This window comes from Tachypleus tridentatus, chromosome 6 (genome assembly GCF_004210375.1).
Source record: "Tachypleus tridentatus isolate NWPU-2018 chromosome 6, ASM421037v1, whole genome shotgun sequence".
NCBI classification, from domain to species: Eukaryota; Metazoa; Arthropoda; class Merostomata; order Xiphosura; family Limulidae; genus Tachypleus; species Tachypleus tridentatus.
In genome coordinates, this window is record NC_134830.1 from 80,629,339 (window position 1) to 80,655,360 (window position 26,022).

The following is a 26,022-nucleotide window of genomic DNA, read 5'->3' on the forward strand; positions in this document are numbered from 1 at the left end:
GTCTAAAGTTCAAACAAGCCCTTATTTACAGGGGTTTTGGTCAATTACATTGTCTTGTATCGACAACTTTACATGCAGTTTGGTGCAAAAATATTCTTTTACAGGTGTCAACTTTTGGTATATTTGTTATTTGCTTAATTTTTCAGCAAGAAAAGTGGAATTTAGGGTTTTCGTAAACTATTCATGTATGTTTCAACCAACGTACATGAGATTTTGCACATATATATCTTCTTGCAGTTCCCAAGCAGCAATTTAATCAGTTTCCAATTTTTCTGTTTACAAAATTAGCAATGTTTTGATTGCCTGACAGAGACATGTTGCGGTTGCCCCCGATTGTTGGCCTCTTTAATAAAGTCATGCATTTCTGTATTCCTATTATTGTTACTCTCTTACATAAAACATGTAATTTTTAATGCATCGCCACAAACATTTTTATATTTCACACTTATGTGATTTGTTTTTAAACGTATACTTCTGTTTCTTCTTAATAAACATTATAAGATATAGCAATTGCCTGTTCTGGTAAATTTATTTTTTCATTATATTTGCTTTAATCGTAGCTCTTATGGAAATTCCTCTTAAGGGAACGAATTTATTTGACAGTTAGAAAGTAAAATTATGAAAAAAATAATACCGATAGCAATTTTTAAAAAATCGTAGCTTTAATAGCTGGATTTTATCTGTAAAAGATCCGCCTTGAACGAATACAACACAGTTACTAAAGAAAATATAATAAATCAAAGAAGATAAACAAATCAAGGCATTGTCTTAGAAGAGATTTCTAATATTTTTATTTTTACTGTATAATACCAAATTTTCGGTGGAAATGCTGGATTAGTACTATACATATCATTGAGTAACTTATATTTAAAAGCACTTGGATCATCGTCATGTCACCAAATTAGGTCATACTCTATATGATAACCGTACATCTCGATGGTAGCCCTACAGTATAGTGTTCATTGCAAAATCCAATGTAATAATTTTGTTTGTCCAAACAAAACTGCTACATTCTGCTGTTTTCCATAATCTTTTTAGTATACGAGAATGCCCATTTCAACATTTCAATCCCACAAAAGTCAATAGGAACTATGTTTACAAATTTGACAAGTATATCACCGTATGAAACAGTATGAACAACCTTTTTGTTCTAGAGCTGCTTGACATATGCAGCTGTTGAACGGGAGGTAAGATTGGAAGTCTCATTTTGGTGAAATTTTACCCTGTTGGCCTTGTTTCCAGATGGATATTCTTTTTTATTATATTGGCTACTGTTGCCTGGGAATGAGTTTTGCCTCTGACTTTTGTGTGCGTGGATTCTTACTTCTTAAAAGACGTCAAACTTTGCTCACCATGGTTGAAGTACGACTTATTACAGGTCTCTTTCTGGATGATCCTGGTACTCCAGTGCCATTCACTACAGGGATTTATCCATTTCGTAATTTCTAAATTCGCAATCTCAATGCATCATCATGACATGAGTTGTTTACTGTTGTAGTTTTTATGCCAGAAAGAGATATTTCATACCATTCCCAAAACTACAAATTATCTGTAGAGCTACTCTACTTACGTAATGCCAAACAATGTCAAACTTTTGTATCAGTCGTGTTTTTCACATATTCACTAATTTGCATTTTCAAAATATTTTTAATATAAGATATTCAACCCTATATGATATTAATTTATATATGAATAATAATACATAAGCTCTTCCGTTAATTCGCGTTACCATTATGTGTACATTCTGTTCAGTTTAATTTAACGTTGAAAAATGATAAAATATTTTCAAGCTAGCTCAATCTATAGCACATATCGGGATATGTTCAGCACGCGCAAAACACAATCCATAGTTGAACATAGTTGACTTTTTTTTTTTTCCTTTTATTTCGGGATAGTGATTGCAGATGATTAGTTTAAATATGATCATACTAAAGAGGTTAGTTAGATAACAAAATAAGTTGTATTACTCTCATACAATAACCATTGCTACAATCACATATTTGCCACAATACCCTTGTAGGTATTGAAAAACTTTGCATGGCTACCACAAGCAAATAACACCCAACATCCATGTAATCAAGCCCCAATGCACTTATCACATCTAACATCAGAACTATTTCTGTTGCATAATGTGCCACTTATAAAAAACGTAGTGTGAAAATTCACAGAATTCACAGAAGCAGAATAAACAGTGAAAATTAATAAACCGTTACCGCTTTCTAACAGTCGTTCGATTAAACAACAACTTGCAATGACGTGATTTGGTCTATTTTGTTTCAAAAAATAAAACATATGAGTAGTTTTAGCAAAGCTAATTTAGAATGGTATATTACTAATGACTATTCATTTTCATTAATAAATAATACTGTAGAAATATAATGCTTCATTAAAGTCAGTTTATTTCATAGGTATTTTTAAGTTCTACTCTTCACCATTTAGGTTTGAGTTGAAGCTGTAATGGATTATGTTCACTACCATTCAGTTGTGCTACTGATATGGCATAATCTTTAAATCAATGTACTGGGTAATATTGTTTCATGTGATGTATGGTTTTACTTTTTATATTTTTCAGCAATATGTGCGTCTCAGTAAAAGCCAGGACATTTGTTTTGATAGTGTTATACTTTTTAATGGTGATTTACCACTGTAGACTGGTAAGTCAACTTCCTTTTTCTGTATAGACAATTTCTTATATGATAGCTCAATAATAGTTTATGAAATGTTACAACTATTAATGCTTTGTTATCAACAAACGATTAGTACTAAAACTTTTATAATTGATACATAAATGTTTTAAATCATTATTGGTATGAATCAAGTATTTCGCGCCCTACACATTGGGGCCGTGGGTTCATTATAACGAAGACAGACAAACGTTATTATTTGGTTAGAGTAACACAAGAGTTATCAGTGGGTGCTGTTGACTATCAGCTTTGTGTCTAGTCTGTTAGCTTAAAATTAGATATCTATGTGCAGATAGCTCTTGCATATTTTGAGTAAAAATTCTGAAACTAAATATATGAGAGATTTTTCTAACTTCATTTAGAACGGTTTGTTTGTTTGTTTTGGAATTTCGCACAAAGCTACTCGAGGGCTATCTGTGCTAGTCGTCCCTAATTTAGCAGTGTAAGACTAGAGGGAAGGCAGCTAGTCATCACCACCCACCGCCAACTCTTGGGCTACTCTTTTACCAACGAAAAGTGGGATTGACCGTCACTTATAACGCCCCCACGGCTGGGAGGGCGAACATGTTTGGCGCGACCCTCAGATTACAAAGCGCACGCCTTAACGCGCTAGGCTATGCCAGGCCCGTTTAGAACGGTAGTATTACCAACTACATTTCTTTTACCTATTTTTATTTACGCTTTTATGATTAACACTGAATTAATAGCCTGACTGATTTCACATTAACTGAATTACATTGGTTTCCGATATGAATAAGATTATCAGGTGTAGAATGGAAATTTTATATTAAATCTTCTAAACATATTGTTTCTGGTATGTTGAGCTTGGTAAACTAATTTTCAGTCATAATGTACTGCTTATATTATGGTCAGTCTCATCAGTCTTGTATGAATATTACTAGAGGGCTATTGTGCAAAAAAAAAAAAAAACGTTTTAAATGAAGCTATTCTCTGAAAAGTTGACAGTAAAATTTACGAAGATGATTTTGTTTACTCGTAAACAATACCAGGATCAGGCATATATCAAGACTCTCTTACAAATAAATAAAAACGTGCCTGTCTGTTGGCATTAATTTGATATGAAAATATGTTTAAAAAAAGGTCCAGATCGCTGAAAGTAAAAAAAGAGAGAGAAATGACAGTCCAGGTGCAATATTAGGGTCTAGCTATTGAAGCACGTTTAGCCGAAATGGTTGGTCTTTTTCTATCTTTACATTGTTTTTAACCATATTTCAAATACTTGGATATCATCATGCTGTAGCTACATGAGTTTGCCATCAGATTTTATAGACGGATGTGAATGACTCAGATTACTCCTTGTTTAGTAAATGAATGTAAGTGAAACAATCTACTTATGCCTAGCATGACCGATACTAAAATAATCACATTGTTTTCCGCCTTATTGCAGAAATATTTTATTTATTAAAAAGAATTATTCTACACTTACTCGTAAACAAGCTATTTTAATATCAGGCACTCTGTCTTTTTCTGTGTTTTTTTTTAACGTGATTTACCAAGCTTTATATATTTTATATCATGGTGGACCTTATTAATAAACTTTGGATAAAATGTTTATGTATGAGGTTTGGATAAACGAAATTATTCGAAATATACAATAAAACACAGTTGAAAACTGAGAGGTTATAATTTCTGAAACGTTTTAGTTTACCTCTGTAATATCTAAATGTTTGTGACTGTGAAATTATTTTTGTTCACACTTGCTTATTTGTATCTCATAACTATTTCAACATTCATAAACATTGTTATTTTGTATTGCAGAAAGATACAATACAAATAAAAAATTGAGAAAAGAAGTACTGCGAATTAATTTTGTATTTGGGAATATTTCCGTTCTTTAAAGTTAAGACCTTCAACTACGATGCGATTTTAAAATGCTAAACTGAGTTTATTTTTGTTATCTTAAACCGTTTAATTTAAAACAGATTGAAATTACGTCACGCCTGGATTTTCTTTGGAAGGCTCAGGCTCAAAAGGAACTTCAAGATATGAGAGAAATACGTCATTATAATACACAGCTACTTAAGAACATTCTTCCAGATCACGTGGCTTCGTACTTTTTGGCACATGATCGAAATTATGAAGTAAGATTAAATGACGTCAGTTAGCTTTTTTATGTCAGATTAAGGTTTTGTTATCGTAACTGACACATTTGAGGTTGACAGTCTCAAAATAAAAATACAGATATTAGGGTATATGAAGGTAATATTAATAATTATGTTATTTTGTGAAAGCAACTCAACTTTCTTCCGATGAGAATATAACATATAAAATAAGACTGCATCCGAACTTAAATTCGTGTACCTTCTTTACTAAAATTATGAACCAAGAGGGTATTGTTTAATATATAGTGTAATTATAAAAAAGACAAACTTATCCTTGATGAATGAAACGGACAAACTATATTAGAAAACAAAGGTTAACGATGAACAAAAATCAATTATTTTTTTACTAACGTTTAGATACTTAGGTTAGAGTAGCATAGCATTCAGCAAGTATCATTTTTGTTTAAAAGAGTTCATCGTAATATGCATTGTATCTCTACAAATAGGAACTGTATGCCCAGTCTTATGCTTGCTGTGGGGTTATGTTTGCATCCATTCCAAATTTTGCCAACTTTTACTCAGAAGATGTTAATAACGGAGTTGAATGCATTCGTCTTCTCAATGAAATAATTTTTGACTTTGACCAGGTAAATATTTTATAATTTTAATATCATGCAAATCATTATTTATGTAATACAGAAGAGATAATAAAAATGTATTTTCAAACCAAAGTTTATTTTTACCACTGACATTATCGTTTACTTGAAAAAATCAATTTCACAAAATGATTACGAATTTGAACTGAAGATATAAGACCTTTACAAAATTTATATAATAACAGTTTATTGAATGAAACTACTTTTTATCATAGTCCTATTAAATTTATACAAAAAGGTAAAAAAATTGCAAAGAGGATTTTCAATTAATATTGAGTTTAATCTACTAAGTCTAAAATGTATCTTCCATGTCTTTTGGTCTTATTGATATATAAAAAATGCACACATATTAAAATAAAGAAGAAAATTTAAAAAATGAATATTTTGAAACTGTAAGTAATTTTGAGAAAAATCAAGTTGCTTAATAGTTGTGGCACTTTAAATTAAAATAGAAGTACTATATTAAACTGTATGGAGTTCCTGTCAAGTATATATATATATATAATTACAAATATAGAACATTTAGTTATATAGGTATATATATTTGTGAAAATAAATCTCTTAACATTTGTTTCGCAGCTTTTAGATGACGAGAGATTTTCCTGTCTAGAAAAGATCAAAACAATTAGCAGTACGTATATGGCGGTATCAGGACTTAATCCGGACGATCAGGTGTGTTTCAGTTTTCTACGCATGCTACGATTTTATTGATAACGTGATGGTATGGAAAACTGTTTTATTATCTGTTTGATAGTATAAACACTGATTCTTTTGATGCATTAAAATTGTTTTGTAATTTTCTTTAAAAATTCCAAATAGTATTTTAGCTTTTGACAATCATTTCATACAAATGGTATTCCAAATTATGTCAGTCTCTCCATATAAAAGCTATTCTGAGTTCTAAATATCATGATACAGAAATAGTATCTTAAGTTTTGACTGTCGTGAAATACAAATGGTATACTAACTTGGAACAGTCAAACGTTATGGCATACAAATAATCTTCTAAGTTGTGAAACTAATGACCTACAAACAATATTATAAGTTATGATAGTCATGACACACAGTGTTCTTAGATTTGATAGTCAAAGTAAAAACAGTATTCTAATTTGTAACAGTGATAACATATAAGCAATACACTAATTTCTGCTAGTCATGGAATACAAACAGCATTTTAAGTTCTGAAAGTCATATCACATAAATAATATTCTAATTTGTGACAATCATTCTCTACATACATTATTCCAAATTATTCCAGTCATGGCATATAAGCAGTATTTAAAGAGTTGTGACAGTCATGATAGACTGGGTTCTAACAGGCATTCCATACAAACATATTCTGTGTTGTGACAGCCATAAAATATTTTTGCTAAAATGTGACAGTCATGGCAAACAAATATTATGTAAGTTGTAACGTCATTATATACAAACACTATTTTTATTCTGACAGTTTTGACGTACAGTCGTAAAATAGAAAAACAGTATTCTAAGTAAGTTTGATTCATTTGGAATACAAACACTATTTCGATTTTTAACACTTATGCCATGTAAGCTGTATTCTAACTTATAACAGTCATTCTATGAAAACAGTGTTCTAAGTTTTGTGACAGACATGGCATGCAAATACTATTCTAAGCTATTGCATAACTATAGCCTATAATATTTTACAACTTGGAACCACTACATTTATAATTTTGAAGCTCTATCAGCCATAGTTATATTCCTCTGCAAAGTTATTTGCTCAAAGCAAAGTTATAGATAGTAAAGGAAGAAGCTCTAAGCTCAGTCGTTGAACGAACTCTATACATCTTCGCACCTTTTCTCATCCTGTTATAGAACAAACTTGGTGGGTTTGTACCATTATTTTATTCTATTGCATTTCTATTGCGTTATTTTTAATATCAGTTCTTGCATGTGTCATGGTTTCAACCTACACTTACAAAACATAATTTATAAGATAGTCTAGAGGAGAAATCAATCTGTTGGACAAAGCTTGCATATGTATGTAAGGAGGTTATTACTGTATGAGCTATGGCTGCCAGCACATCTTTTTATTTTGAGAGATAGCTAATCCGTACTACACCTTTCTCGGTTATCGAATAATGGCCTTTTAGCATACCTGTTTTTTTTAGGATTGTAACTTATTTTCTTCTAAACTTGCTTTGGAGACTTATAAAAAGAATAACTAAATTACAACCTCTACATACAAATGAATAAGCGTTCTTTTATACAAAGGTTTTTTCGTCATTTGCATTAGTTAAGTTTAAAATAGTTTGAATGGATGACCTCTAACACTCGTCAAAGACATGCAAGTATATGCTGGATCTATTAGGTAGCCTTATATTTGTATGCTATTTGACACGTTTCTCCAGCCATCTTGTGACAGATCCTATATATCTGACTGTAACAAAAATAAGTATATTTATAGCTACATTTAATATTCTCAGTGTATGGATTCATTTTCTCTCTCATTTACCATCTATATATGTAGCTTCACCAATTTAAGTAAAGTTGTTAAAATTAAACACATTGGAAATGTAAACTTTGGTGGTTTTAAGAAGTTTAGTTTATTCAAGTAGGCATTAATTATTCTGTCTAGAGATAATATAAAACTCTACGCAAACACTACTAGGTGTTTGATGTTTGAAATTTTAGGTGCGCGATATATTAAGATCTTCTTTAAATTTTTCTTGAATAAAATTGGTGTATCACTTGTAAATTTAAAGTATACATGCTGCTAAATGTCTTTAGAGAGTAAACTTAGCACTCAAAGTTACCATTAGTGATAGCCCTTGTGTAGCTTAGACGAAAATTCTAAAAATAAACAAACAAACAATCCCGATTCCTGCAACTAGGTTTAATTTTATTATTCTAAAGCTTTACATTTTGTTTTCTCGAGCATAGGATACTCACATAGACTCAAATGTGTTGAATTCAACTCTTTGCTTAAAAACAAAATAATCATTGTGAAGATTTCCACAGACTCTCACACACATGCATTAACCGACGAAAGTTTATCAAATAATCGTTGTTTTCTTCCGATTCTGCCTGATTCTAACTCCCAACCCCGAGACACACTTTCTAGAATCACAACAACTCAAATAAGCTATTATTATTCTTGATTTCTCGAAAACTCATACTTAACCGATATTTTGACATTTTAATGTACAACACTTATCTCTTCTAATAGTGTAAACTTCATTTAGTGGATTACATTAATCATTTATGTAAATGCTTTTATCAGCTGAAGTACCAAACATTCTTTTGAATTAAGTAACTTCAGCTTTTCTTACACAGTGTTTATAATATTCTTCGAATTTATGAGCGACCTTTATAAACATATTCGGTTTCATGCTATTCAGTTTGACTACAGAGAAAAACAACAATTACTTCACTTTTTAAATGAACATAATAAATGCAAATATAACCAAAAGCATTTTATATTTTGATTTTATCACTCATCAACAGGACTGGATGTTATCGCCCTAAATCTTCTGTGAGTGATTCATAAACATGGCAGTAACTAGAACTGTACATTGGCAGATGCTTTATTAGTGAACCACCAGAAGGAATTTAGATCAATAAATATCAAGTGTCTCAACATGTGATTAAAAAAAAACGCCAAAAATATATTTCAAATTTTTTATACTAAGCACCAACAATTATTGGATAACAATGATAATAATATATTCGTAGCTACAAGAGATCTGTAAATTATAATTTAACTGCAACTGGTTCATGATAAATTCAACATTGTTTTCACTTAACATCACAAAAAAGACACCTACAGCGTTTATTCTGATATGATAATCAAGTCAAATAATTATTCTATCTGAATTTTACAAACATTTAACTTTTGAATGAATGTTGAAAGTAGAAGACAAATGTTATTATAATTTGTCATTACAATATTAGTCAAATGTAAAAATGTATAAAAATATACATCTAAACAAAACTGAATGGTACACTCATAAGAATTTTGTACTAGAAAAGTAAAAACCTATAATTTACTACGTTTCACTTTATTGTTACACAGAAATGCATTGTTTATGATCTCATTATTCCCTAGCTTGTCACTAAAGGACTCTTCAATTGATATGTGTTTCGTATTATAATTTCAAATACCTTGAAACTGAGTTAAACTGTTATTTAGGTTTAGAAGTTAAATAAACGTTGGATGTATCCAGTTTGTGATACTTGCCAACAAAATCGATACACATAATTTTAATACAAATGTATTTTAATATAGAAACAATAATACAATTTAAAATAATGGCTGTTATAAATAATGAACTATAAATTTATAAACAATATCAAGTCTTTTATTTCGTCTGGATCTTTCTTAATGTCTTATGGAGGGTTCATGATGAGCTAGTTAATTTCTAGTTGATGTAAGCAAAATTCACTAAACAGGAAGCTAGCTAGCCTTGTATTCTTCTTATTTCGTCGGCCACATGTCGAGTTATTTGTATACGTACTAATGTTCGATGTGAATTTACTGAAGTTAAATAGTATGTAATGTTTGAAAGTAATAATGTTCCTGATCAAACATTCCCAATGGACAAGTGTTAATCACAGTTATAACTTCTGAAGTTTGTAGTATACCAACTGCAGCAAACCATTAAACAGTAGTATATAATAAATAATATGTACTGTCTCTTGCCACATTGCGTTGGTTACATTTGTAGGCATAAGGAGAGTTTCTAAAAATTTCTTTCTGCACAACACTATAAACGATACACTAATGTTTGCATACGTACTACATATATTGTTGGTTCTTACACTCGAGAATCTTCTGTAACTTTAGCAGAGAAGCGGGATTTTTGCAATAGAGATTTAACAGTGTGAATTATGTACATTTCTAAAGATAATTTTATATCTTTTATATCTTAAATAAATGTCGAGATTAAAATAAACATATAATAGTAAATCTGTCACACCTCTCTTCTTAGAGAATTAAAAATTGGATAGACAATTTTTAAGCTAAAATATACATGCATTGACAACAATACATTATTACGAATTTCAATAATCATGACAGTGTATTACGCAATCAATACAAATGAATTTATGATCATAAAATTACATACCATCTGAAAGTGTATCAGCACAGATGTTATCATCCCCTTTCACTTGGATATCTTCAAATCATACTTTTGTAATTATAAACTGCAATTTAATAGTATTATGTTTTTACACTTTATTTTGTTTAAAAACATCAAAAGGCTATGATCAGTGTAAATGACAATAGGTTGTTGTTGTGCAGATACGTACACACTGAAATGTTCTGAAGCTAACATTAAAGCCAATATTTCTTTTCCACAGTAGAATAACAATTCTACAATAATTACAATAATTTGGTAACAATTAAACTTTTTAAAAATTATAATAAACAGCGTGTTCACTATATTTGTTGTCTGATTGTAATAGAATAGCACAATCACCACGACAGCTGGCATCAACAGCTTATGCGAAAGGTTTATGAAAGTCAAGTACCATCAACACAGGTTAAATGTATAATAAAGATTTGACCTCCGTTGTTCGCTTCTCTACATAAAAAAATTTTCAACCCATACCAGCCGTTTGTACACATATATAAAAGATCTGACTTTTTCAAAAGCAGATTGACATATTTAAAATCACTTGAACTTTTAATTGTTTTTCGGTATATTTATTAATGGTACAGTGATGTCAGCAAAACTTTTACAATACTTTCTGTAATGATTAACTATTCACAAAAACCCTCATCAAACTTTTATTGTTTACACAACTGAAGGTTCTTCGAAATCAGGGACAGGTTTAAAAGAAACAACAGGAATTTTCTGGTTTGATTTTTCGACCGACTGATAGGTATGAGTTTAAAAATCTAGAAACATTTTACCTAATTTTTGACCAAAATAAATGTTTCATAATTTATCATTGAATATTAAACTAAAGAATGCTTTAAAGCGTTTCCAACCAAACACCCACACGCAGCCACAGTTTAATAAATTAGTATGTTGTAGTTTTAGTGTTTCCATGTTAGATACAGACATTTTTTGCTTAGGAAAAGATCCTTGGCATCACATGCTACTTTAGTTGACTTCACGTCTTTTTTGACAATCACAGATAAGTTACTAAGGCTATTAAAAAGAGTATACATTGACAGGCGATTATTCTGGATTTTTATCTGTGGTAGATAAACATTGCTAAGACTAATCTTTTGAAGCGCATATCATATTGTTCTTTAATCATTCTGTTCACTTGATAAATAATATGTGATAGAACATAATTTCCCCCACATTATAGTTTGTATTTCTTTGGTCTAGAAGGACGAAATTGGTTTTAAAATCTTGTGACTGAAGTGGTTACTGGAAGAACCCTTGAACAATAGTAATAGAATTATCAAGCAATAGTTTGATTCTGAAAGTGATCTATGCTGTCTGACAGTAATATTGGTTTCCATGAGAATGATGAGTTTTATTTGACATCAGTAATTTTTTGCCCATCATTTACGAAACTAATACGTTTAGTACAAACTAGTTAATTGTATGACTTCACATACTTGTATGCTTTTGTGTATCCTTTTCATGAAGCATTTACAGACCTTTGAACAAATATGAAATTCGTGTCCGTGTCTTGGTTTTATTCACAATTTTCGAATTTTTGCTGTCTTGCTCTTTTAAAGATTCTTTAAATCTTTAACCTAATTTTCGTTTTGGTTCTTTAATTTTAAGATTACTTTCTATATCTTCTTCTGTTTCTCTAGTATTACATTTTAAAATATGTAAACTGTTCTTTAAGCTCCTCGCTTTTCTTTTTCAATTATAATAGTACCGTTTTATTGACTACTTGCTTTGTGTTCCGTTGAAATACGCTATGATACACATTGTACATAAAGATACTATTAGACTAGATGTATTTTCACGTTTCAAAAAATCCTAGCTGAATCGTATTCACACTATTTCAACACCATTTTAAACAATGAAATTATAGAGGTTGAGAACTTTTGTTGACAACACGTTTTGTTTGTGTGTTTCTTTTGAATTTCGCGCAAAGCTACACGGGGAGTATCTGCACTAACCGTCGTTAATTTGGCAATGTAAGGCTAAAGCGAAGGCAGCTAGTCATCACCACCCACCACCAACTCTTGGGCTACTCTTTTACTAAGGAATAGTGGGATTGACCGTATATTGTAACGTCCACACGGCTGCAAGGGCGAGCATGTTTGGTGTGACCAGGATTCTAACCCGCAATCCACAGACGACGAGTCCAGTATCCTAACTTCCTGGCCATGCCTATATTACAACAAAGTGTCGATTCCTCTACGTGGTGACGGGACCTCCCATGGAAGGCTCTGTTCTTTCAATTTACCTACTCTGGGATCTTAACAACCACCCACATGTTTGCCGAACGTGGTGACCTGTGAAGGGGAGGAGAGGATCCTGGTGGCTGTGGGGTCCAACCCTAACACACTACTTTGGCCTTGAATTTCTGTAGACGGGCGGCCTTGGGGTGCCTTCCCTGGGTCAATAGCCTGGTCCACTTGGGCTAGGGTCAACCAAGTACCAGTGTTGGATGTTCTCAACAGGTGTTGTGGACATTGTATCTGATGCTAGTGTTTAGGTATAGTGCTCACGAAATTCTCGCGTTGCTGCAGTGTCCTTGTTTGGCATTGTCGTGCGTCCCTTCTTAGGGCTCCATGGTGGGTGGGATCAGTGGGCACTGAAATATTTTTTTTATTATTATTATGGATCCTCCAAATAAAAGTTTAAATAAAATATTGAAAAAAGAGTCCATAAGCAAGTTTTTTGTTTGTTTGTTTTTGAATTTCGCACAAAGCTACTCGAGGGCTATCTGTGCTAGTCGTCCCTAATTTAGCAGTGTAAGACTAGAGGGAAGGCAGCTAGTCATCACCACCCACCGCCAATTCTTGGGCTACTCTTTTACTAAGGAATAGTGGGATTGACCGTAATATTGTAACGTCCTCACGGCTGCAAGGGCGAGTATGTTTGGTGCAACCGGGATTCTAACCCGCGACCCTCAGATTACGAGTCGCACGCATTAACACGCTTGGCTATGCCGGGCCTCTATAAGCAAACAACTATATCTTGAAAATTCTGAGCAGCAATCTTCAACATCTGTAACACCTGTTGTACCTTATCTTTTTATTCTACATTCTTTTTCAGACAAACCTTTAGGGCAAATGTCTCTTTTTTCCATTCAGAAGGGACTAGAGGCACTTGCTGGCTCTCCAAAGTCAGTAAAGAAGCTTCGCTTTGCTTACATATTGGTGGAAACATCCACATCTCAACACAGTAAACTCCTCTTGCATTCAAAGGCGATTGGGGATATACCTATTGAGGTTGCACCTAATACTACTTTGAACTCATCACGAGGAGTTGTTGTGGAAATGGATTTAAAAACATCCCCGAGTCAGAAATTCTCCTTGGTTTTACACCCAAGTAGTTTCTGCAATAAGGCGTATCTCCACTCGCAAAGATGGAATTATAATGCCGACCAATGTCCTTATTCTGACGTCTACATCACCACATCCACCTGCCACCATCAAGGCAGGTTATCATAATTGCAGGCTATACATTACAAACCCTCTCAGATGTTTCCATTGTCAGCTGTTTGGTCACATGAAGACATAATGTCGTGGTTCCTTAACGTGTGCGTGTTGAGGTAGCAAGGACCACGATGCCTATGAATGTGAAATGGACCCTCATTGCATCAATTGCAATGGCTCTCACCCATCCTACTTTCGTTCTTGCCCTAAATTGTTGGAAGAAAAAGAGATGCAGCTTTGGAAAACGATTCAAAACATTACTTACCCTGAGGCTCGAAAGTTGCTGTCCACCACTTCATCTTGGACGTATGCTGCTGCAATTCGTTCCACGATTACAGTGGGAGTGTAGATGGAGCTCTCTGTGCCTCCAAAAGAATCGTTCTCACACCAAATGAAAAGTCTTTTGATCTCCATGGTTAAAAAAGTTCAGTAATCAACTTCAATACCCATCTCTGTCCCTAACATACATTCCAGCAAACCACAGTGTCTGCATCTTTTCGTTCTGGATACGGGCATTTTGTCATGTATATTTTCTTCTCCCACCCCAAGATGCAAAATGATAATTCGTTCAAATATAAATAAAAATGGCCACCTTGATACAATGGAACTGCCGAGGTTTACGTTCTGATCTGGATGACATCAAAGCACTATTTGCTTTCTACCATCCTGTATGGTTTTTTCTTACAGGAAACATTTCTGAAATCTGCCAATACAGTCATTTTTCGGTGGGTTTCTTTGTACAGAAATGACAAGCTGTGTGAGAGACGAGTGCATTGAGGGGTGGCACTGTTGGTAGATCAGCATGAGCCCACTCTGTCTTTGCCACTTGACACACCCTTGAAGGCCATAACCATCCATGTTTCCTTTAGTCGCATCATCACTGTTAGTTCTGTCTACCTGTCACCTGGAGGACTTTAATGGAAATCATCTCCTCTGAGGAAGTGCTGATATTGATTGGAGGAGGTCGCTCCATAGAGCGTGTGCTCTCTGATCACAACCTTTTTCTTTCTGACAGTGGTTCTTATACTTATTTTCATTTACCTAGTCTGTACTTTACTGCTATTGATCTCTCAGTTTGCTCCCCTTCACTATTCTCCTACTTTTCATTTTTCCTATAATTATGAAAAACTGCCGAGGCCAGTGCCATCCGACCCGCATGCCCCGGTGGAAGCTAGATCTAACAAACTGGCCCTCTTTTACTGCTCTTGCAGAACTTGATCCTGTCACCGTCTGAAAGCCATCAATAGACAACTGTGTGACAACAGTAATTGACAGTATTGGTCATTCAGCTGCTCAATATGTTCCTTAAACCTCGACACTTTTTCCACGACATGCTCGTCCACGGTGGAATTCTGCCTACCAAGTGGTGGCACGAAAATCCCATAAACGGGCCTGGGATACTTTTCGTAGGTATCCCACACTCTCGTACCACATCATTTTTTCCAGTAGGCCCGTGCATATGTTTGGAGGCTAAGACGTCAAAGCCAGAAGAAATCTTGGAATAAGTTTACACCCAACGTATCTTCTACCACCAGTTCCAAAGTCATATGGGACAAGATTCGAAAGGTCAGTAGGCAATATAATTTTGTCCCCCTCTCGATCTTGCTCTCTGATGGCCAGGAAGTAGCTGATACCCAGAGCATCACTGATATTGTAGGTAAAAGCTTTTGCCACGTATCTAGAACTTCTGCTTCATCCTCCACCTTCTTAGCTATCAAGACTCGAGCAGAGCGATCACCTCTTTCTTTTCGAGCTGATTGTCTCTATGACCGTAATCGTCCCTTCATTGGTCTAGCAGTAAATCGGTCGGACTTGATGATACATACTATCAAATGCTGCGTCATCTATCTCCTGCTTCTCTCGTTATTCTTCTGATTATTTTAACCCGATCTAGCAGGAGAATGTTTTTCCCGATGCCTGGTGCCAGGCTATAGTCCTACCTTTCTGTAAACCTTGGAAGGATCCCAAAATTTCTTCAAACTACTGTCCAATTGCTTTGACGAGCTGTCTTTGTTAAACCTTAGAAAGGATGGTTAATGGTCATCTTGTTTGGTTCCTCGAATCAAACAACCTCCTCTCGCCCACTCAGTGTGAGTTCCGACTACAGTGCTCTACTATGGACCACCTGATTTAACTTGAAACGTCAATCAGAGAAGCCTTTCTGAAACGACAACATCTTGTATTAATATTCTATTACATTGAGAAAGCTTGTGATACAACATGGAAGTATGGCATTTTACAAGACCTCCATATATGGGTTACGTGGTAATTTGCCTATTTTTATTCAAAATGTTTTAATGGACAGGCAATTCCAAGGTTGTGTGGGTTCGACACTTTACCGTCCTTTTCTACAGGAACTTAGAGTCCCTCAGGGTTGTGTATTGAGTGCCACACTTTTCAGTATAAAAATTAATGCAATCATTGAACAACTCCATCTCACTGCATGTTGACGACTTTCACATCTCATGTCAGTCGTCGAACATGAGTTATATTGAGCGGCAGCTACAAACTGCCCTCAATTGTTTACTGAAGTGGAACACAGCAAACGGTTTTAACTTCTCTCTCTCTCTAAACCGGTTTACATGCACCTTTGCTGCCAATGGGGTATTCATCCTGATTCTAAACTCCGTATCAATGAAGTTGTGCTGCCTGGGGTCCCTGAGACAAAGTTTTTGGGGCTTATCTTTGACTGTAAGCTGACCTTTATACCACACATCAAGCAGCTATGGGTCAAATGTACTAGAGCTCTGAACATCCTCCATGTCCTCTCTTCCACCATTTGGGGAACGGATTGACGTTCTGTGCTAAAGATATATCGTGCTCTTATTCGATCGAAACTCGACTATGGATCACTGGTCTGTGGCTCTGCTGGACCATAAACTAAACCCTATTTATCATCAAGGACTTCAGCTCTGCACTGGAGCTTTCCGTACTTTCCTAGTTCAGAGCTTATATACAGAGTCTCTTGAACCTTTACTATACCTCCTCCGTTTGCAACTGTCTTTAGTATATGCTTCAAAACTTCGTTCCTTACCAAAGCATTCTACCCAATTTATACATTAGGCCTTTTTAAATGTGATTCCTTTTTAAGAATCAAAGCACATGTAGTTCGATTTTAAATTAGAAATTGGGCGTAGCGTCAAATAACTCAAAACCAGGATTTGAAAGGCCAACTTCAGGTGACTAATGCTGCTGTTTGAACTGCACATTTGAACTACCCGTTAGTCATCCTAGCGAGTTATAAGTAACATTTTGCTGCAAATCTTTTAAACTTATTATTACTTTACTTTCTGAAAATGGCCATAACGTCAAATAACACGGAACCAGAACTGGTTAGGCCAAGTTCAGGTGACTGATGGTGGTTTTTGAACTTACCTGTTGGTCTTCCTGGCGAGTTATGATAGTTACACTTATGCTACAGAAAGTCCTTTACAACTTACTGTAGTTTTTCTCTTACCGCTATAGACTAGATGTAAAATTGGTTTTTATGCTTTTTGTTTTTAAAACTTTGTTTTGTTTTATCTTAATTTCCTTTTATGAATTTTCTAAGTTTACTTTAATTTTAACTTTTAACTGGATGTTTGGCGCAGATATCCTAGTTGCTTTGCGCCATAAAACACCAAACTAGCCAACAAACCAACCGTGTGACCTCAGTTTAATACATAGTGCGCATAACATGCTCAACCACATCTACCAGATTTACCAATTTGCTCATGAAGTAGTGTAATATGGCAAATTAAATATATATATCTGTGTAGTGTATGCCTTAAATAATGCATAATAAAAATAGCACACAAAACTTGACAAACATAAAACATAGAAGACGCTCCAACTAAATTCAGATCCTATTTTTCATTAACAATTTGAAAAAAAAAACATCCCATGCGTAGACAGCAAAGAGGAGTCGGTATTTATTTCACTTTTAAATGATAGAAGCGGATGAGAATGGTAACAAATGAAATGCCAGACCATCACCGGTAAACAATCAACCTTTAGCTTCTATCCATTTTACAACTGGGTAGACTAAAGCATGTTCCCACAACTTTTTTGCTACAAATGCAAAGCACTAGACTTCGTACTCCCCTCCGTGAAAAATGTGTTTGGTTTTGTAATAATTATTGTTTTAGTTATATTACTTTTCCATGTATTTATGGACATATTTTGTTTTAGGAGAAAGATCCTTGGTATCATATCACTGCTTTGGTTGATTTTGCTCTGGCAATGAAAAAAGCTTTGGAAGAAGTTAATACTCATTCATTCAACAATTTTCAACTTCGAATTGGTAAGTTATGCAGTAAGCTTGATCTTCATAGAAAATAATAACATTTACAAATGTTATAGGCCTAATACTAATGTCTTACGACAAGTATAATTGTAATAATACTTTGCCAGTTGGTAAAAGGCGCATACACCACAATAATTCTTCTTATATCAAATGGTTTATTTAAATTGTGTTCCATTCACTTCTGTGTTTGTTGTATCCCAACCGGCTGAAGAACTCTGAATTGAGCAAAATGCGTCATCAGCAAGGGATGGTACAAATATAGTGTGATTGAAATAATATTGTTATATACAATTCTAATTCTTGAAAATTCCTAAAGAACTAGATAAATAATTTAGTGTTTGAAAATGTAATATCCTAATATTAATATAAATTGTATACTATAGTATATAATGCACTGACTTGTAACGGTCGAAGATATAATTTCTAAACACCAATGATTTACTATTTATCAAGTCTTTCGCTATAGTTTCAGTGTTTTTATTGAGCAGATATTACGGGACAGAGTTTAATTGTAGGTTTAAAAGTAAAACTTGGGATTTTCGAAGTTATAAGACCTATTTGGTAGTTTTTAGCATTTAGTGTTCCCTAAATCTATTTACTGTGTTATACCAGAATGTACAAAAAGTAAATTTAATTAGCTTGTATTTGGACATAGTAGCTTTCATATTTGGTTCTTTCTTTTTCAAGACTGCCTGCCATCAACAGCTGATGTTGTAGTTCGTGAGTGCAATTCTAGGGCAATTCACAACACAACTATTAATTTAAGCCCATGTTAGCTTAGTCTTGTTGTCTTGTAGAATACATACCTAGGCATATACTGGAATTAGTAAAATACGCCTTTATTGTTTCAGACTTAATTAGCTAGGATAAACTATGCCAGCCAACAAAGTCGAATTTGGTTTATTAAATTTGCGGTATTCGTTCAGAATATTAGAGCAGGAACGTGTAAAACTATGAATGACAAACTATTATTTTCTCCCTGCATAACTCACTACGTTATTTCTTTGTGCATCCAATCCAGGTTTTCAACTGGTTACACATCATGTTGCCCCACAGTCTTTTAAGCATATTTTTAGAAGGCAACTGCTAAGTTCAAATGCTTTGAGAACTCTTTCCAAAGCTTTTTTTTTTCATTTATTATATGTTTATTCAATAATCAACTGTATGTAAATCTGCACGTGTAGAAATTGAATAATAGAATAAACACAGTATTGTATGTAAAAATACCTTTAAGATTCAGGTACTACGGTGTAAACTACCTGTTTTGTGATAACATGTTAGACTTTAAACCAAGCATTATGTTTTGTAGGATAGTGTTTTTGTGATAAAAAAATCACTTTACCCATGTTCTGAATCGCATTTAAAATTGTATTTAAACCCTATGGAGTATAATATTATAATAATATTACTTATAAAAATTGTAAAGGTAATACTTGTTCTACACAATTTTTCCCGTTAAATTGAGTTTTCTTTTTGTGAGTAGAAAAGTTCTTAAGAAATAGTTATCTTAAGATGCTAAAGTATCATATCATCAAAAACGAGTAAAGATTAAAGAAAAATAAAAAAAATATTGTTAACTGTCATAACAACATGAATAACTAGAAATTCGTCAGCGTGTTTTAAATGTAATACATATGTTGTAAGTTTATTTACAGAATCAAACTATTAACTAACAGATTCAAAGGTTAATGATCTGCAAAATAGAAAAATGTATTTTAACTGGTATCTACATTCCAGGCTCGGCATAGCCAGATGATTAAGGCGTTCGACTCGCAATCTGAGGGTTACGGGTTCGAATTAACGTTACAACAAAGATTCTCTCTCTTTCAGCCTTGGGAACATTAAAAGTGTCGGTTAATTCCACTATTCGTTGGTAAAAAGAGTAGCCCAAGAGTTGGCGGTGGGCGGTGGTAACTAAGTGGTTTCCCTCTAGTCTTACACCAGCTAAGCTAAGGACGGCTATAGTTTGTTTTTTGGAATTTCGCACAAAGCTACACGAGGGCTATCTGTGCTAGCCGTCCCTAATTTTGCAGTGTAAGACTAGAGGGAAGGCAGCTAGTCATCACCACCCACCGTCAACTCTTGGGCTACTCTTTTACCAACGAATAATGGGATTGACCGTCACATTATACGCCCCCACGGCTGGGAGGGCGAGCATGTTTAGCGCGACGCGGGCATGAACCCGCGACCCTCGGATTACGAGTCGCACGCCTTACGCGCTTGGCCATGCCAGGCCTGACGGTTATAGTATATAATTCTTGTGTAGCGTGTTTTTAAGTAAAACATGGAAGCAATTAGTATTCTAAAGATTAATTTCACTTTGTGAAAACGATTTACAAATATTTATATGGTGGTGTGTTGCCGTAGATGAAAGTCTTAACACCATAGATGACTTGTTTAGAACCTATATGAATATGCGACTACTTAAAAGTTAAGTTTAAGATTAGAGAGCTATGTTACACAACTTTTCAATAAAGAATAGTCATATAACAAGATGTTAAATGATGTAGAACCAAAATACACAATATTTTGAAGAAGAGAAATTTTAATGTGAAGTTGATGAATGGTCATAACCTAAAAGTTATTTTAGCTTCATTTCGAATACAGTGGTGATTTTCATTAAACATATGTCAACAAAACTGCATAAACAGAAATCCTATTGATTAATATATCTGTCGATACCCAATGCTGCTTCAATTTTCTTTTGTGCCCCTTGTTTATTTAAACATGACCTTGGGGATCGGCGTTTCTCGTAGAGTGAAAGGTCTGTGTAAAGTTTATCATGATTGCAAAATTCTTTACAGTTTTTTACGAAAACTTGTTATAATGAAAACATTGTATTGTTTGGCAACAGTACTATCATAATAACCTTGAAATTATGCACAAATGACAATGGAGGATAGTTCTAAAGGCATCAAGGGACTAGAACATCGTTCTCATAAAATACAATTAACGCCTTAGTATATATACATGTGAACAGCATATGTGTTTGAGTTGTTTCAGGAACAAATGCACTACTCCATATCTTCCCTCCAAACGTTTCTGGGAGACTTAAAAATTATTAACTTTAATAGGTCATAATGTTCAAGAAAGTTTAATCACTATTTCTCATGTTAAAAGATACATATGTTAAAAGAAGTTGTTTGTCTACGCAGAAAAATAATTTCTGAATAAACGTGATATCACTTACAACACAACACCATAAATAAAATATACCCTTTCAAACTGAGCTGCCTGCGCACTCTTTTGATTTCCCAAAAGTTTCTATGTTAGTCAGGTAAGAAACGGTAACATAGACTGATTTACTTTAAAAGTGATTTTATTTATGTTGGAAATTGTAATTGATTTCAAGCGATCTTGCCTGCAATATTGATAATGATACTGAACTGGCACTTTTTAAAGCATGTTTAAAAGAGGATGATTTTTTTTTCTTCTAGAACTTACTATATTTCTCCAAGCAACAGTTTGTAAGCATTAAACAAAAGAACATAATAACATAGATGTATCATATACGAGTATGAGGCTAAAAAACGTTTTGAACTTAGATACAGTTTCATTGCAACTCGTTTGTAAATTTGAACATAATGTTTCTACAATGGAACAGATATCAGTATTGAATTAAAAACATTCTTTTCTCATAAACTACATTACAAGATCATATAAATAAATTGGCTGATAGCGTTATTTACAATTATCATAAATTCATTTACACCAAAAGGTTAGTTTGTTCATGAATAGCTTACTTTCCGAAAGCTCTATGGATTGAATAAAGTAAGGAAAAGCTAATTGCTTCATATGCTTAAACATTTATTAAGAACAACAGCAGAAGTATGACATACTAAACATGATCGATGAGCCAAACCACAAATTTCCAAATTGTAATATAGAACCAGCAAAGCTTTTAAGTAGTTTAATTATTAATGATACTAGTGTTCAAATTATTGCAGAAATTTATTGAAATATATTTCAACCAAAAAAGATCTTGTAGTGTGTGTTATGTTGACTTTTTTAAGTAACACTTAAGTGGTTGGTAGAAATTGGAAAATTATAAACTTTGGATCGTTGATAAACTATTGCCCTTCTCCGTCAAAGTCTAAAAATATATTCGCTAAACTAAGAGTTAGTTTTTTTCCTCTTACTTGTGTGTAAGATAAATTTCAAGCTCAATGTCTTATGTTTAAAATATTTGTACTAACGAAACCTAAGAAAAATATAACATTCAATACCACATTTATTGCAGTAGACAGGCTCGTTATCCGTCAAAACTTGAAGATTTAAAATAATGTATGCTCTAGGTGGTAGCATGTAATTAACAGACCTATTTAGAAATAAGATTTTGATACCTGCATCTAAATAAACATATAATTAATTTATCCATCTCTGCCTCGCTTCGCTTGGCACTGCTGAGTATAAAAACTATACATATGCAGTATACATATTAATCCATATTAGTGCGGTAACTATCTAGTATCAAAAAAAATTATCTCCCTGTTTGTGGACGCATCTCCTCCTAAACGAGTTAGCCGATATACACGGCCTGGCATGGCCAGGTGATTAAGGCACTCGACTTCTAATCTGGGGGTCGCGGATTCGAATTCCTGTCACACCAAACATGCTCACTGTTTCAGCCGTGGGGACATTATAATGGGACGATCAATCCCTCTATTCGTTGGTGAAAGAGTGGTCCAAGAGTTGGCGGTAGTGCTGATGACTAGCTACCGTCCCTGTAGTCTTACACTGCTAAATTAGGGACGGCTAGTGCAGATATCCATCGAGTAGTTAGCTTTGCGCGAAACTCAGAACAAATCACACAGATATAAACAAAACTTTGTATGCTACCTTTGCAGACCAAATTCAAGCCACATTCTTTGATATAAGAAACACAAACAGAATAGCTCATATATCGTTACTGCAGTAATTATTGTAAATATTTGAGTTTGAATAAAACTCATACCACAATAGATTTCTACAAATCAAAGATTGTAAATAAAATGTTCAGCATTTTGGTTTGTTTCACATAATAATTGAAATACATAGTAATAAGATATTAAACTACAATGCAGATAATAAAGATATTACTGTTCTTTAAGATTCCCATTCTTCCCTGATTCACACAACTTAACTTTCACTTTACGCTATGGTTAGAATAAGTGTTTAAACCTTACTATATAATCTAATCTTCTAAAATTTCAAAACCCATTGAGTATTTTTCAAATTGTTACACTTACAGCATTTAATTTGTTCCAAAATTAAGTCTGCAATAGGATATTTTTTTTCGCTGAGCATAACGGTATTTTTAAATTTTGATAACATTTTTTGTGGAAGGAGTAAAAACTAATTCTCTCAAACAAACTTCTCACTTGAAAAAGCTACATCGATGCTTTTACTTTGTTTGGGCAGCTCATGTGAAATTATGTCAAACATTTTACAACCTCATTCATAATGAAAAATATTATATATGGTTTAACCTTTTGCATCAATAACATTTACAGATATATAAACAGTTAGAGAAAACACACAAGTCTCTAAAACAAACCTTGATATTACTCAGTTTGGAATTGTGATTCAATTAACAAAGTATTACAAAAAAAAACAGAATTTCCTTTTTGCTTATTATTTTAAACTGAAGAACATCTAACGTATTCTTTGAGGATAATTTATGTCAACTCAATAATTATTCAGAATTATATTTTGTGACACTCTCGTCCTATAAACAAACCTCAAAGATATCTTAATTAATTCTTAAATGAACAACAGCGGCTGGTGCAATCACGGGGTGGGTCCGACAGCTTAAACCGAGATTTAGCCTGATTATTGAATTAATATAAATTGAAATAAAATTGCTACTAACTATAGTATAAAGTTTTAGTTTTTAAGATCTGCATGGGCTGGTTTAATAAACTGGTCCAACTACTCCATGCTTCAGGCCGCTTCTTTCAACACGTCCACCAGAAAATAATTACAATTCCTTTACTATCAGAACTGCAACAGAATTAAAACTGTGACATTGTTTCCGATAAACACGATGAAACACTTTGAAATTATACTAAAGATTGCTTGAAGAACAAATAACATCATTTACTACATATACTAAATGATGTAGCTACCAAATAGCTCTATTAGAGACAGTTTTATCACTGTAAATCTTTTACCAATACCAAAAAATATAATCCTGTTACCCTACGTTTAAAGTTTCCTAACTAATCTATCAGTAGCATAATTTATCAGGTGTCAGAACTGGATTTAGAACTAAATCTTTTAGAGAGGTGAAAGAAGTGTACTTTGAACACAGTTTGTCTCTGTGAGATTACAACCTGATTTTAATCAATTCTCTATCAGAGAAAAAAGTGATTATTTTGTGTTTGTTTTATTTCTCATCTGCTTCGTCACTTTTTACGTTATTGTATTTTCATTGTTAATTTTTTCTTTAATGTATATCTTTATTTTATATTTGCTTAAGAAGATATTCCTAATATTTATTTATATATTTTTTATCATACACCAGTAGTAAACCACTTAGTTTCTATATTACTTTAGAAGTTTATTTTATAATTTTTTAACTTCTCTCCCTGACTACTTACGTTCCTTTTTAGGCTCTATTATTGTTTTGTTGGGTTTTTTTCGCACATGTGAAATCAAACACCAGTACAGCATTCTCAATTTCAAACCGGCTGGATAATTTTGTGTTGTCATAGCAGTCAAATATAGATTACTATTACGAACTATTTCACTAACTTTTATATTTTATACTAGTTTATAACGTTAAATTTCAGGCTCATTATCCATGATGAGCACAGTGCAGATAGTCCATAGTGTAGCTTTGAGAATAAAAAAATAAAAAATATGTTTATCTCCGTTCTTTTCAGTGTAATTATGCTTTAAAATATCTATGTTTCTAAAGTGGGTCGTTACCTCACTCTGAGCTCTAATTTAAAAGAATCTTTATCGGGCCTAATGATGGTGACAATTTCCTATGCTAATTCTTCTTCTTTTGTCATCTCTTTTTTGAAGAATTCTCAACTGCTTTAGTTAACTTCCACAGATACCTATTAGGCTAACTTTTTCTTCATCATGATATTTTTACAACCAAATACAATGTAGAACATTTATCTTGGTATGTTATATACAGTACATGCAATTAATGCTTTTCTTAACTTTAAGAGCGTGGACTCAGATTTGGAGAGTATGTTTTCTCTTTTTTCATTTAGGATTGAATAGCGACATCATATTGTCACATTCGAACTCAGGCACTTCAGTGTTGACACAATACCACTTTTTGTAATAAATTAACTTTATATTCATTCTTACGTGTAGAATAATGAAAAGTGGGAATAATATTACTCAACTGAATGGTGTGATTTATATAAGTGTACTCTGACTCTTACTCACTGGAGAAACTAAAATGGAGGCCCTAAAACACTTTCAGTTCCAAACTGAGAAAATAATGGAGTGTAACTCATATCTGTAGCTTCACGTGGCTTGTAACCTAGTGACTTCAGTGTGAAGTTTTCTGTTTCTCATTCTTATATATTGCTCACTGTTTAAAAGTGTATAATTACATTACTTTACTAACTATTTTGTAAAAGAATGAGCAAATGTTTCCCAATTTTTCACTTGAGAGCTTTTACACTATTTGACAAATAGTATTGACCCAAACTTTTAAATTTGATTGGAATTAAGCTCGTCGTACACTCTTTATTTTGAGATAAATTCATTATCAAATTTCTAAGCCATTCTTTAATGTTACTGGTTTAATAAGTTCTGATAACTTTTATTAAAGAGT

The 26,022-nt window shown here is 33.3% G+C and overlaps 1 protein-coding gene across 3 annotated transcripts in view; it reads left to right on the plus strand.

The window, feature by feature from the left end:
* The window catches only part of LOC143252898 (adenylate cyclase type 8-like), a 220,061-nt gene that overhangs the window by 188,999 nt on the left and 5,040 nt on the right, over window positions 1–26,022 (plus strand). For all 3 annotated transcript variants that reach the window (XM_076505721.1, XM_076505723.1, XM_076505722.1), the window contains 5 exons: window positions 2,573–2,654; window positions 4,628–4,786; window positions 5,254–5,394; window positions 5,983–6,075; window positions 18,125–18,236. In XM_076505721.1, coding sequence (XP_076361836.1) covers window positions 2,573–2,654; window positions 4,628–4,786; window positions 5,254–5,394; window positions 5,983–6,075; window positions 18,125–18,236 — 587 coding nt within the window. The remainder of the gene's footprint in view (window positions 1–2,572; window positions 2,655–4,627; window positions 4,787–5,253; window positions 5,395–5,982; window positions 6,076–18,124; window positions 18,237–26,022) is intronic.